At 50.5% G+C, this 13,281-nt stretch overlaps 1 protein-coding gene across 3 annotated transcripts in view; it reads left to right on the top strand.

The window, feature by feature from the left end:
- The window catches only part of NECAB3 (N-terminal EF-hand calcium binding protein 3), a 137,050-nt gene that overhangs the window by 111,007 nt on the left and 12,762 nt on the right, over nucleotides 1-13,281 (top strand). For 2 of the 3 annotated variants that reach the window (XM_065565711.1, XM_065565709.1), the window contains exons 6-10: nucleotides 4,645-4,781; nucleotides 6,490-6,611; nucleotides 7,550-7,629; nucleotides 8,356-8,409; nucleotides 9,343-9,455. In XM_065565711.1, the coding sequence (XP_065421783.1) occupies nucleotides 4,645-4,781; nucleotides 6,490-6,611; nucleotides 7,550-7,629; nucleotides 8,356-8,409; nucleotides 9,343-9,455 (506 nt within the window). The remainder of the gene's footprint in view (nucleotides 1-4,644; nucleotides 4,782-6,489; nucleotides 6,612-7,549; nucleotides 7,630-8,355; nucleotides 8,410-9,342; nucleotides 9,456-13,281) is intronic. The other variant, XM_065565710.1, reaches the window with a different exon arrangement.

The raw sequence follows: 13,281 nt of genomic DNA, 5'->3' as shown, positions 1-13,281 counted from the left end.
TTGGAAAAGACCTCAGGAGGTCCATCTGCTCAAAGCAGGACCAACCCCAAGTAAATCATCCCAGCCGGGGCTTTGTCAAGCTGGGCCTTAAAAACCTCTCAGGATGGAGATTCCACCACTTCCCTAGGTAACCCATTCCAGTGCTTCACCAGCCTCCTAGTGAAATAGATTTTCCTAATATCCAACCTAGACCTCCCCACTGCAACTTGAGACCATTGCTCCTTGTTCTGTCATCTGCCACCACTGACAACAGCCGAGCTCCATCCTCTTTGGAACCCCCCTTCAGGTAGTTGAAGGCTGCTATCAAATTCCCCCTTACTCCTCTCTTCTGCAGACTAAATAAGCCCAGTTCCCTCAGCCTCTCCTCGTAAGTCATGTGCCCCAGCCCCCTAATCATTTTTGTTTCCCTCCCCTGGACTCTCTCCAATTTGTCCACATCTTTTCTGTAGTGGGGGCCCCAAAACTGGACGCAATACTCCAGATTTGGCCTCACCAGTGCCGAATAGAGGGGAATAATCACTTCCCTCGATCTGCTGGCAATGCTCCTACTAATGCAGCCCAATATGCCATTAACCTTCTTGGCAACAAGGACGCACTGGTGACTCATATCCAGCTTCTTGTCCACTGTAATCCCCAGGTCCTTTTCTGCAGAACTGCCACTTAGCCAGTGAGTCCCCAGCCTGTAGCAGTGCATGGGATTCTTCCATCCTAAGTGCAGGACTCTGCATTTGTCCTTGTTGAATTGGCAGTGTCTTGGTCCGTAATTAGCAGTCACTGATGAGTGTCTGCTTCTGGAAATGCTGGTGGCAATAGCCTTGTTCTGCCCAGCAGCCAGACTGACTCTGAAGGCTCATGACGCGTATGCACATTCAGCAGCAACCTGCAGAATTTCATTGTGCTGGTATTTATCCCTGGGGTTCCCAGCACATGCATCACTACTAGAACTTCAGACTCTTTTGGTAGCACTTTAGGCTTCTCTGCCCAGATCCACAACAAAGGTGTTTAGGCTCCTAACTTCCATTGATTTCAGTGTAAGTCAGGAGCCTATATACCTTTCTGGGTCTGGGCCCTCATCTCTGCCTTAATGCTTTTGTTGGATCTCGGTGCCTGCCACTACCACATCCCATTCAGTTCATGATCTGTCCAGAATGGTGTTTGCACTGCTCCCCACCCCAGGTTCATCTGCAAGTGCCCAAGCTCCATTGCACCAGTGAATGGGAGGTGGCAGGCAATGAGTGGTGCAGTCTGGAAAAGTTGCCTGACATGGCTGGGAACTGTTGGTTTCTTTTTCTATAATAGTTTGAAGGAAATTGACCTCATAACTGCCTGAATATGGAGAAGTTCTGCTGAGTAGGAGAGGGCTGATCCAACGGAAGATGCCTCCAGCAGCTTTTGGACCATGGATGGCTGTCAGCCAGGAAAGAACAGTAAAGGGAGAGTGCCGGGCATGGATGTAAAAGATCACGGAGGTCTTGAAACCCATGAGATATGGGAAGGAGAATATGTGGAGAGCTTCCCTTTAGTGCTCCCGGGTCGTTAGCAAGGGCTGCAGGTAGCCAGTGGAATTGCTTCCCTGCATCAGAAGCCTCAAAAATCTTCCTCTTGTGAAATCTCCAGCTTGATCTCTCAGCTAAGCATCACCTGAGTTTCAGGGGCTGGATTCTGCCCTTGGATGCACCAATTTACTCCCAGTGTAATAGCACCAAGGAACCTGACCGCCACAGAAGTGGTGGGATGGCGTGGAAAATGGCTGTGTGGCTATCTATCCTGCTCTTCAGAGTCCCCTCCCTCCGTGCCCTGATTCCCTCAATGCTGAACTCTGACCTTTACGTTAGCCCTACCCTATGAACCCTTAACAGGCTGGCATTCTGCATGCTGCCCACTAAACAAATGTGGAAGATGAATTCATGCTCGTGTTCTCCAAAGAGCTGATTCGTCTCCTCTTCGTATGCTGTGAAATTCATCCCAATGCATCCCTTTAGTTCAGGAAGGGTGCCGTAACCCGCTCCCATGGCAGCCATCAGCACTCAGCCATTGCGCCCGCCTAGCGCAGGGGCAGCAGGGAAGAAGATGCCAACAGGACTGATAAAGTGATGAATGAATGGGATGAACAGGAGCAGCCCCAGGCCCACAGCTGCTCCCCAGGCCAGTAAAACCCACCATTCTTGTGATGGCGCTGGATCCATTTCCCTCACAAGCAACTCTGGGTGAGGACTGTTGTGTGTCCCAGCCACACCCTACAGTACATGAGGGTGCATGCAAATCAGTACCTCCTAGAGAGTCCGGAGCTGGTGTGGCCCCTTCCTGTGCTATGTGCTCACACTCTCACTCTGTGTATGCTGCGCCATGTTGCTGTGTGCAGATGAATGGCCCTTCCTCCCATCCCTTCCCCTTCTTGTGCTCCTGCACCAGTGTCAAACATGGTTGAGGCATAGACTAGAGTGGGTGTGTTGATCTGAGGTGGAGCTGGTGGGCTGGGCTGGGCTGTTTCTTTGGAAGCAGCTAATCTGTGAATGCTGCGAGTGTCTGGTGGCCATAGGGCTGGGCACTGCAGGGAGAAGCTCGGAGGGCTCCAGGGCTGCATCCATCAGGATGCCCAGAACATAAGAAATGGCTTATGGATATAGGACATTTCTCACCTCCTTCTACAGACAGATAACCAGATAACATGGTAACAGTGGGGTATTTTATATGGATTTTATAGAAAAAGCCTATTTTCAAACTTTTGCTTGTGTCACTTTGAACTGCAACTGGAAACTTTAGCTCTTATGAGGCAAAGCCTTGTCCTGGGTCAGAGATCTCTCACAAGTCACCAACGGGGCTGATGAATGTCTGAATTTGGTTCACAGAGTCCAGGCTGGGTTAGTTCAAGCCAGAAGTGCTATGTATCTTTGAAGGCAGAGAGACCTCCGGTCTCCCGGCTGCTGGCTGAGCTCAATGGTTCTCATATTGTGCGTGGTCCAGCACACAGAGGGCCATATTCTTGCCTGCTGCCATTCCTTGGAAGTCCGTGGAGTTAAACCAAGGATAAATTTGACCTACTCGTTAGTTGCATTTGTGTATTGAGTTTAACCCGAGAGGAAAGAAGCTGCGGGTCCAGTCCCTGCCAATGCAATGACAATTTCAAATGATTCTCTTTGTGGGAGGTGGGTGTGGATTCGGCAATAGGGAGAGGTGCCAGATGGGCTGCCCTGGGGACTCTGGTCCAGTGGTTCTCAACCTTTCCAGACTTCGGTACCCCTTTCAAGAGTCTCAATTGTCTTGGGTACCCACAAGTTTCACCTCACTTAAAAACTTACAAAATCAGACATAAAAGTACAAAAGTGCCACAGCACACTAGTACTGAAAAATGGCTGACTTTCTCATTTTTACCCTATAATTATAAAATAAATCAATTGGAATATAAATATTGTACTTCCATTTCAATGTATAGTATAGCGAGCAGTATAAACAAACCATTGTCTAGGAATTTTAGTTTGCACTGACTTTGCTAGAGCTTTTTATGTAGCCTGTTATAAAACTAGGCAAATATCGAGATGAGTTGATGTACCCCCAGAAGAGCTCTTAGTACCCCCGGTTGAGAACTGTCCTTTTGTTGGTCCCACAACAAGCACACTGGGATAGCGACGGGGCACGCTCTGCTGTGCTGCCCCACCTGCCTCTGGGCTGGAGGAAGGTGTTTGGGCTCTCTGGCCATTCAGTCCGACTCCTTGGCCTCCGTGAAGCTGCCAGTGGGGAGGCCCATCGATGCTCGCTGTGCTGTGCTTTTTGTCCCAGGGATCCCTTCTGCAGCTAGTAACTGAGTTTTGCACTGCACTAGAAAGCCGCTGATTGTTGCCAAATGGTTCCCTTTTCCAAAGCAGTGCGTTCAATATCCAGCGCTTCTGAGAGCCCGTAAATGAGAACTCCTGAAGAGTTTGACCTGAGAAAATGCCATTAGCTTCCTTGCAATTTGGAGCTGACTGTGCCTGATGAGAGGAGGCCAGCTGTGGTTTCCCTTTAATCTGATTTCTGTTTTAAATTGCCCACTTCCACTCCACATCCCGCGATCATCTCTAGCGTTTAATACACCACAACTCAATGGGAAGGTGAAGAGCTACCAACTGCCTTGCCTATAGCCAGCTCTGCTGGGCACAAGAAGCTGTACAAATGAGTAGTTAGAGCAGAGGATTGGGAGCTGAGATTCCTAGGTTCTTGTCCCAGGCTCTGCCACTGACTTTCTCAGTGACCTTGGACAAGACATTTATAGATTTTGATGTTCCCAGCGCTTATCTCAAGGCTCTAAGGTCTTTACAGAAAAGCAAAGCCAACCCAGGATTAAAGTGTGCAACATTTCTATATGTTTATTCACCTGCCCCAAGCATGAACTCGCTCTGCTCGTGCCTCAGTTTCCCCACCTGATCAGTGGGAATGCATTAACCTCTCTGCCTGGGGGCTTGGAAAGGGCTCTGAATGGTTGTCCAGTGCCTGGAGCTCTTTGGACGGCAGCGCCATTATTGTGCCAAGTCCCAGTGAGGCGCTGGGTGGGAGGGAGACGGGCCTGGGACATTGCAGGAGAGGAGGCTGCAGCCCAGGCGAGAGCTCTCCTGGAGCACCCACGATCCGGCGGCAGGTGCGACGTTCCCTCTCTCTCCTTCCCCTCAGGAGTATGAGAGTTCCTCCAAGATGGAGCAGTTTGTGACCCGCTTCCTGCTACGGGAGACCAGGACCCAGCTGCAGACCCTGCAGGCCTCGCTGGAGTGCGCCTCGGACACGATCGAAGAGCAGGCCGGGTTGGAGAGGTAATGCCAGGGCTGCTGGCATGGGGCAGCCTGTATCGGCACCGATGGGAGGTTGGGAGCATGGCCCATGGTGAGCTGTGTATTTGGGACCCATCCTTTTGTGCTTGGTTCCCAACATGGCTTGGGCTAATGGCCTCCCGAGAGAGCCCATCTTGCAGCAGGGTGTTAATGCTACAAAACACAACTCCCAGTGACTGCATATTAACACAGCTGACCCGCAGAGTTAGGGGGGAACCGTCATTCCCACGTGATGCTGCATGTTCTGCTCCTCGTTGGCTTCGTTCCTGAGCCCCGTGACCCACTTTGCCCCCTTAGTTACCAGCAAACAGGCCCATTACTAGAGAGCTGAGGAAACACCGCTCCAGCGAGGGCTAGAGGCTGGAGGCACTTGGACACGCTCTTACTGTGCTCGCTGGATTGGACCCCTGTTCTTCTGACATGCTCCTTTGGGTCTTACTCTGAGGCTATGTCTACACTGCATGTCACTGGCAGTGGCGTGTAGTGTATGTGTAGCTACACACTGCAGTGAAGGGCAGGCTGAGTCCACACTGCACTGCACGGCTGCATATGGCCGGGAAAGACTCTGGCCAGGGGAGGCAGTCGGGAAAGATTCCAGCAGTAGGGAGCTTCTTTCCCCATTGCCTTTTCCCTGCTGTCGGAGCCTTTCCCCACTGCTGGAGCCTTTTCCCACCCCAAGGAGTGGCCAGAGCCTTTCCCCATTGCTGGAGCCTTTTCCCACCCCAAGGAGTGGCCAGAGCCTTTCCCCACCGCTAGAGCCTTTGCCCAGGACAGGGAGCTGCCAGAGCCTTTCCCCACTGCTGGAGCCTTCCATTGTGCCTGGGAAGGGCTCTGACAAGGGGAAGCAGCAGGATGCTACGTTGATAAAACGGCAGTGTCGATGGGAGAGGCACTGCTTGGGCATGCAGAAAGCCATGTAAAGTACATAGCCAAAGGCTCTGGCATGTCTGTGCTCTACTCACCTAAGCAGTGTCTCACCATCTGCACTGCTATTTATTCCTGGGTTAGGGGGCGGGCAGTGTCTGCCCTCTACACTGGGAGGAGTGTGCAGTGTCGCTGTACCCTGAGAATTGTGCAGACCACTGAAAAAAAAAAAAAACCAGGCACTGCCTGCCCCAACTGCTTCAGTTCAACTGGTGCCCAGCACAGGTGCTGCGCTGCCCAGCCCGCCCGCTGTGGGCCCGCCAGTCCCTGGTAGGAGTGCTGCTCAGACCACCTGCTCCAGCCCAGCCACTGGCTGACTCGAATGGGAGTTTGTTTGAAGAAGCACCTAGTAAGATGTGAGTGGGGCTTGAGTGCTCAGTCAGCACGGCTCCGGATCAGGTCTGAGACGCTCCTGGGTGACTGAACTGTTTTTCTGTTGTCGTTTGAGCATTCATGTGCAGACCCAGGAGTGGGTGCGACTGTGCCAATCCGCCATGTCTGAGCGTTCGGGCAGCACATTTGCCTGTGTAGAACGTGAGCTCTTTCTGCTCAGCCAGAAAGTCTTGGTTTCTTCCTTCTGGTGTCATCTAACATTCAGGATCAGGCCTCCAATAGATCTCTAGTAGTGAAAACATGATTGTCTCGCTGATTTCCCTGCCTCTGTGTGGTGCCTGCACACCCAATTCCCGTGGTGAAGCCGGGGTTGGCAGACACAGGGAAGGATGTAGCCGGCGGGCTGCACTGAGTACATCCTTTTTGTTTTTAGGAAAGACTTGAAGAAATCTGAAGTCTTCATTGGCCCAAGATCTGGCAGGAGATGTGGGCGCAGAGCTCAGAAGACCGTCTGCTTGTCTCCAACGGATCCCTATTCCGGGATGCTTACTACAGGTATTGGCAGGGCCAGGCGGATGAGGGAGAAGCTGTTGCCACTGTGTTGCCTGTCTCTTGGGACCTTGCTGCCTTTGGAGGGTAGCGGTGTGGGTTGCAATGAAACATGGCAGGGTGTGAACACCGGCTCTGAGTCTGCTTTCCTGATGGGATGTGAGTTATAATGCCTGAGTTCAAGGAAGCCTCGTGTGTCTTTCTGTGATTTGGCAAAGGTTGATGGATGGGGAAATATCTGAACCAACGTTCTGGTGGAAGTCAGATCAGGCTACTGTTCTGTACGCAGTCCTGCTGCCAGGAAGGACGCCAGTGCTGATGTTCCAGGGACCATCCTATCTGTACTTAGCTGGAGCTTCTCAGTCTCCTTCGGAGTAAGGATCAGAGTTTGGGTCTGGTTTAGATCCAAATGTTCAGAAGTTTATCCATATGATCCTAAGCCCTGCCCGCCCCACCCAATCCATACCACCCCACAGCCTTCCTGCTCCCCTCCCGTCCCCACCCATCCAGCAGTCTCTGGAGATAGTTCAGATCAGCACCTGCACCTCTGGATTCTTAGCTGAACCCCAGCTGGTACTTTGGCATTAACATCAGGGGATCAGGATTGGCTCATTGTAGTCGCATAAATCACAAGAAATCCAGAGGGCTCCCCTCCCGCTGGCAGTGAAATTCAGACATTGCAGACATTGCCTGCAGTCTCAAGGAAGGGTGTATTATTTAGACAGAAAGAGAGTAAAATATTGTCTGCCTTCGAGAGCCAATAAATGCCAAATAAATCTGTCCCCTAAATGCTAAAAGGCAGCAAGAAAGGTTCACCACTTTCTCAGTCTGTTGTGCCTTCTGCCAGAGGACCTAGTCAATATAAAGAGCTGGGGCAGACAGCCCAGGTGTGGGTGAACTGAACCTGGCTAACAATGGCAACTCCCTGTCAATATTCCATCTAGGGGTTTGTGTCGAAGCTGACAGCCAGTGGGTGGCTCAGATTAACAGGCTACAGCAGCTCATTGACAAACTGGAATGCAAGGTGAGTGGGCAGAGGGGAGACTTGTTCCGCATATGGTAATACAGCACAACCCCACCCTGCAGCCCCGCTCCGAGTGTGGGCCTGGACCCCTGCATCTCAGCCAGTGCAGCATCACCTCTCACTCGCCTCAGGCCTGACCTGCAGCACTCCCTGCTGTTCTGGTTCTGGCCCCCCTGTCAGCTCTGCTAATGGACCCACTCCTGACCTGAGCACCCCTTGTTCTTTCAGGTCTGGGACAGCTCAGTCCTGACCCCACCAGCCCCCCTCCTGCTCACCACTCGACCTTCCCTGCAGAGCTCTGCTGAGGTGCCACCCCCCTTGTTCTTCAAGTCCCCAGCCTCTCCGGAGCAGATCGCTGCTCTGTCAAGTCCCAAGTTGGTTTGGCCAGTGGGTTAATATCTAGTGGGGACTCTCTTGAAGGCCCCATGGAGGGGCACCCCTGCTCTGGAGGAGTCACCTGGCTGGTCATGCAACTGCCCTCCTGCAGCTCAGGTCCTTCCACCCTCTCCAGTTGCTGCTGCTGGCCTGCCTCCTCCATCAGTCCAGCTGGCTCTCAGCGGGTCAGGTGGGACTCAGGCAAAACCTGCGCACAGCACCCTCTTTGACAGGCTGCCCTGGGCTGCTGCCCCAGCTGCCCCGAGCCAAGGCCGGCCCTGACCCCACCCTTGTTTTCCCTTGTAATCGAATTCTCGTATTAGTAATGGTTTTGCTTTTCTACAAATGCAGAGCCCAAGGCTGGAGCCTCTAAAAGAAGAAGTTGTTTGCAAAGGGAGAAATGCTGTAAGTTCTAGGCCGGCTGCTTTCCATTGATTGCTAGCACAGAGACAAAGAGATTCTCTCTCTGTCTCACACTCACATCCACATACGTGCAGGTGCAGATGGATACAGGCCTCCTGTCCCTGCACTGACACACGGATGTGCACACCTGCCTGAGCACAGACAGACGTGCACATTCCTGGTTGAACTCACCAGGGAGAGCCCCCAGCTTTGTTCTGAAGCTGGAGTTATTGTTCCATGTTCTTGCACCCCAGATCGGCAGGAAAGGGAACCAGAATGGTGGGCTGACTAGGGCATAAGTTCCATCCGCTAAATGGCTCCTCTGAGGAGAGCTTGTTTCCATCCGTGGGTCTGCATGTGAAGAAAGGGCACTAATTCACCACGCCCCTAGCCTTGCAGAGACAGTAGTCGTCCTGCTCCCCGTGGGCAGGGTACGCGTTACACCTCCTCACTCCCAGGGTGGCCTGTTGCAGTTGCAACCAGTTCATTACTGTTCAGTTAACAGAGGAGATGGCACCTCTTGGACATGCTCAGCACACACCACTTATAGAATCATAGAATATCAGGGATGGAAGGGACCTCAGGAGGTCATCTAGTCCAACCCCCTGCTCAAAGGGGGACCAATCCACAGACAGATTTTTGCCCCAGATCCCTAAGTGGCTCCCTCAAGGATTGAACTGACAACCCTGGGTTTAGCAGGCCAATGCTCAAACCACTGAGCTATCCCTCCCCTCGAGAGACCCTGGCCTAATAAGCCACCATGCTGTGTGCTGGACAGGAGAAAGCAGAGGGGGCGGCGAGTCTGTAGGGCAAAGGGCAACGCCAGCGAGCTCCTGGAGCAAGAGTACTAACCCTCCCAAAGAGTCGGCCCCTTTGCCTCTCGCAAGGCCCTGCAGGTTTGGCCTGGAGTCCTAACTGTGCCCTCTCTCCCTGCAGCACATCCTGGTGGCTCAGAGACAGCTGTCGGTGACAGAGAGCGGCTTAGAGGGATTCCACCAGGCACTCCAATGCTACACAGAGGTCACAGCTGGTCAGAGCTGCTGCTTACAGTAAGTCTCCTGAGCAGCTGTGGAATCAGACATTTGGCTGGAGGAAATATGGGTGACCGTAATGTCGCTGATCACAATGCTTCACACCTTACCCCTGAAATTACAAGTGTTCAGGAATCGCACAACACATGAAGGAAGTGCTCTAAATAATGGCGGTTCGCACCTGTACAGCACTGCAGAGACGCCCTCAGACGTTAACTCATCCAGCCTCGCAACACTGCTGAGAAGTAGGGAAATGCTACAACACTAGATACCTGTGTCAGATAGGGAAGTATTATTGTTATTGCTGTGAATTATTATTATTCCTCTTACAGACTGGAAATGGAGAAGCTAAGTAACTTGACCAAAATCTTACCCCACAAGTCAGTGGCAGAGCTGAAAAAGACCCTGGTCTTTTATCACCAGTATGTAGGTGATGAATTCATTGACCACTTCACAGAGGTATGACTGGAGAGCTATGGGCATGATGGGTAGCGTGGCCTGGTGGTCACAGCAGGGAGCTGAGATTCGGGAGACGCTAATCTGATCCTCTGCTGGCACTGACTTGCTGCATAGGCAAGTTAGTTAGCCTGGTTGCCTCTCAGTGTCCTTGTCTGTAAAATAATCACAGTAATGACTCTCTCACAGGGGAGTCTGATCGCTAGTATTTGCAAATATCTTTGAGAGCCTCAGAATGAAGTGTTGTTATACTGGCATAACATTTTGGCTGAGGGTTTGTCTACATGGCAGTCAGAGCAGGGGCTTCGTAATGAGGGGGCCAGGGAGCCATGGCCCTCCCATTTTAAAAGTGGGGGCATAGAGGAGCAGATTGGGGTGGGGCCTTGGGGGAAGAGGTGGCATGGGGGCTGGGACTCACTTCAGGCACCTGTAGCCCCCCCCACTTTCAGGGCATTCTGCCGCTCCTGAGTCAGAGATGTGACTGTACCTGTGCTAGCTTTAGTCTAGCTAGCGCGACTCAGAACAACAGCGAAGAAGTGATAGCCAGATCCTAGCATGGGCTAGCAATGTGAGTACATCTCCCCGGGCTCTGTGCACACTCGTGCAGCCTGTGCCAGGGTCCACGGTGCTGTCTTCACTGCTATTTTTAGCTGCACTCGCTAGATTAAAGCTGGCACAGGAATGCCCACACGAGCTGCAGTTACACCTCGGATTGCATTGTAAACGTACTCTTAGCATGTGTCCCTCTAGTGGGTGCTCCCAGCAACTGTAACAGCCTACTACTTACTTCTAGCTAAGGAGGCCTGTGGTTTTGGTGCTGAAAGTCCTGGCTTTGATCGTGGCTGTAAGCGACCGTGATATGTTGTAATGGCATAGCATGAGATGAGAGCTAAAGGGAGGAAAGGTGAGGTGGGGTACATCAATCACATTGCAGTACTGTGTCCACCATTCCCCTTTGGTGTTAAAGGGACAGTGGTGCTGGTGAAAAGTGTCTGGCTGAGAGCCCCTGAGACTGAAGGCCTCTGTCTAAACTAAAGGTCTGTCCCTCACCCCAGCAGTCCAAAAGGGCTGAATTCTAAAAACAAGGCAGAAATAACCCAGAGCTGGGAGCGGTGTCGGATTCTGCACCAGGCTCCCCGGGCAGTCTGTGGCAAGTCTCAAAATGTGGTTTCATAGAATCATAGATTATAGGACTGGAAGGGACCTCGAGAGGTCATCGAGTCCAGTCCCCTGCCCGCATGGCAGGACCAAATACTGTCTAGACCATCCCTGATAGACATTTATCTAACCTACTCTTAAATATCTCCAGAGACGGAGATTCCACAACCTCCCTAGGCAATTTATTCCAGTGTTTAACCACCCTGACAGTTAGGAACTTTTTCCTAATGTCCAACCTAGACCTCCCTTGCTGCAGTTTAAACCCATTGTTTCTGGTTCTATCCTTAGAGGCTAAGGTGAACAAGTTCTCTCCCTCCTCCTCATGACACCCTTTTAGATACCTGTAAACTGCTATCATGTCCCCTCTCAGTCTTCTCTTCTCCAAACTAAACAAACCCAGTTCTTTCAGCCTTCCTTCATAGGTCATGTTCTCAAGACCTTTAATCATTCTTGTTGCTCTTCTTTGGACCCTTTCCAATTTCCCCACATCTTTTTTAAAATGCGGCGCCCAGAACTGGACACAATACTCCAGCTGCGTCCTAACCAGAGCAGAGTAGAGCGGAAGAATGACTTCTCGTGTCTTGCTCACAACACACCTGTTAATGCATCCCAGAATCATGTTTGCTTTTTTTGCAACAGCATCACACTGTTGACTCATATTTAGCTTGTGGTCCACTATAACCCCTAGATCCCTTTCTGCCGTACTCCTTCCTAGACAGTCTTTTCCCATTCTGTATGTGTGAAATTGATTTTTCCTTCCTAAGTGGAGCACTTTGCATTTGTCTTTGTTAAACTTCATCCTGTTTAACTCAGACCATTTCTCCAATTTGTCCAGATCATTTTGAATTATGACCCTGTCCTCCAAAGTAGTTGCAATCCCTCCCAGTTTGGTATCATCCGCAAACTTAATAAGCATACTTTCTATGCCAATATCTAAGTCGTTGATGAAGATATTGAACAGAGCCGGTCCCAAAACAGACCCCTGCGGAACCCCACTCGTTACGCCTTTCCAGCAGGATTGGGAACCATTAATAACAACTCTCTGAGTACGGTTATCCAGCCAGTTATGCACCCACCTTATAGTAGCCCCATCTAATTTGTATTTGCCTAGTTTATCGATAAGAATATCATGCGAGACCGTATCAAATGCCTTACTAAAGTCTAGGTATACCACATCCACCGCTTCACCCTTATCCACAAGGCTCGTTATTCTATCAAAGAAAGCTATCAGATTGGTTTGACATGATTTGTTCTTCACAAATCCATGCTGGCTGTTCCCTATCACCTTACCACCTTCCAAGTGTTTGCAGATGATTTCCTTAATTACTTGCTCCATTATCTTCCCTGGCACAGAAGTTAAACTAACTGGTCTGTAGTTACCTGGGTTGTTTTTATTTCCCTTTTTATAGATGGGCACTATATTTGCCCTTTTCCAGTCTTCTGGAATCTCTCCCGTCTCCCATGACTTTCCAAAGATAATAGCTAGAGGCTCAGATACCTCCTCTATTAGCTCCTTGAGTATTCTAGGATGCATTTCATCAGGCCCGGGTGACTTGCAGGCATCTAACTTTTCTAAGTGATTTTTAACTTGTTCTTTTTTTATTTTATCCACTAAACCTACCCCCTTCCCATTAGCATTCACTATGTTAGGCATTGCTTCAGACTTCTCGGTGAAGACCGAAACAAAGAAGTCATTAAGCATCTCTGCCATTTCCAAGTTTCCTGTTACTGTTTCTCCCTCTTCACTAAGCAGTGGGCCTACCCTGTCTTTGGTCTTCCTCTTGCTTCTAATGTATTGATAAAAAGTCTTCTTGTTTCCTTTTATTCCTGTAGCTAGTTTGAGCTCATTTTGGGCCTTTGCCTTTCTAATCTTGCCCCTGCATTCCTGTGTTGTTTGCCTATATTCCTCCTTTGTAATCTGTCCTAGTTTCCATTTTTTATATGACTCCTTTTTATTTTTTAGATCGTGCAAGATCTCATGGTTAAGCCAAGGTGGTCTTTTGCCACATTTTCTATCTTTCCTAACCAGCGGAATAGCTTGCTTTTGGGCCCTTAATAGTGTCCCTTTGAAAAACTGCCAACTCTCCTCAGTTGTTTTTCCCCTCAGTCTTGATTCCCATGGGACCTTACCTATCAGCTCTCTGAGCTTCCCAAAATCTGCCTTCCTGAAATCCATTGTCTCTATTTTGCTGTTCTCCCTTCTACCCTTCGTTAGAATTGCAAACTCTAT

This window comes from Chrysemys picta, chromosome 13, assembly GCF_011386835.1.
Source record: "Chrysemys picta bellii isolate R12L10 chromosome 13, ASM1138683v2, whole genome shotgun sequence".
NCBI lineage: Eukaryota > Metazoa > Chordata > Testudines > Emydidae > Chrysemys > Chrysemys picta.
Note: the sequence above shows the minus strand (reverse complement) of the source record. Positions and strands in the feature narration are given on the sequence as shown.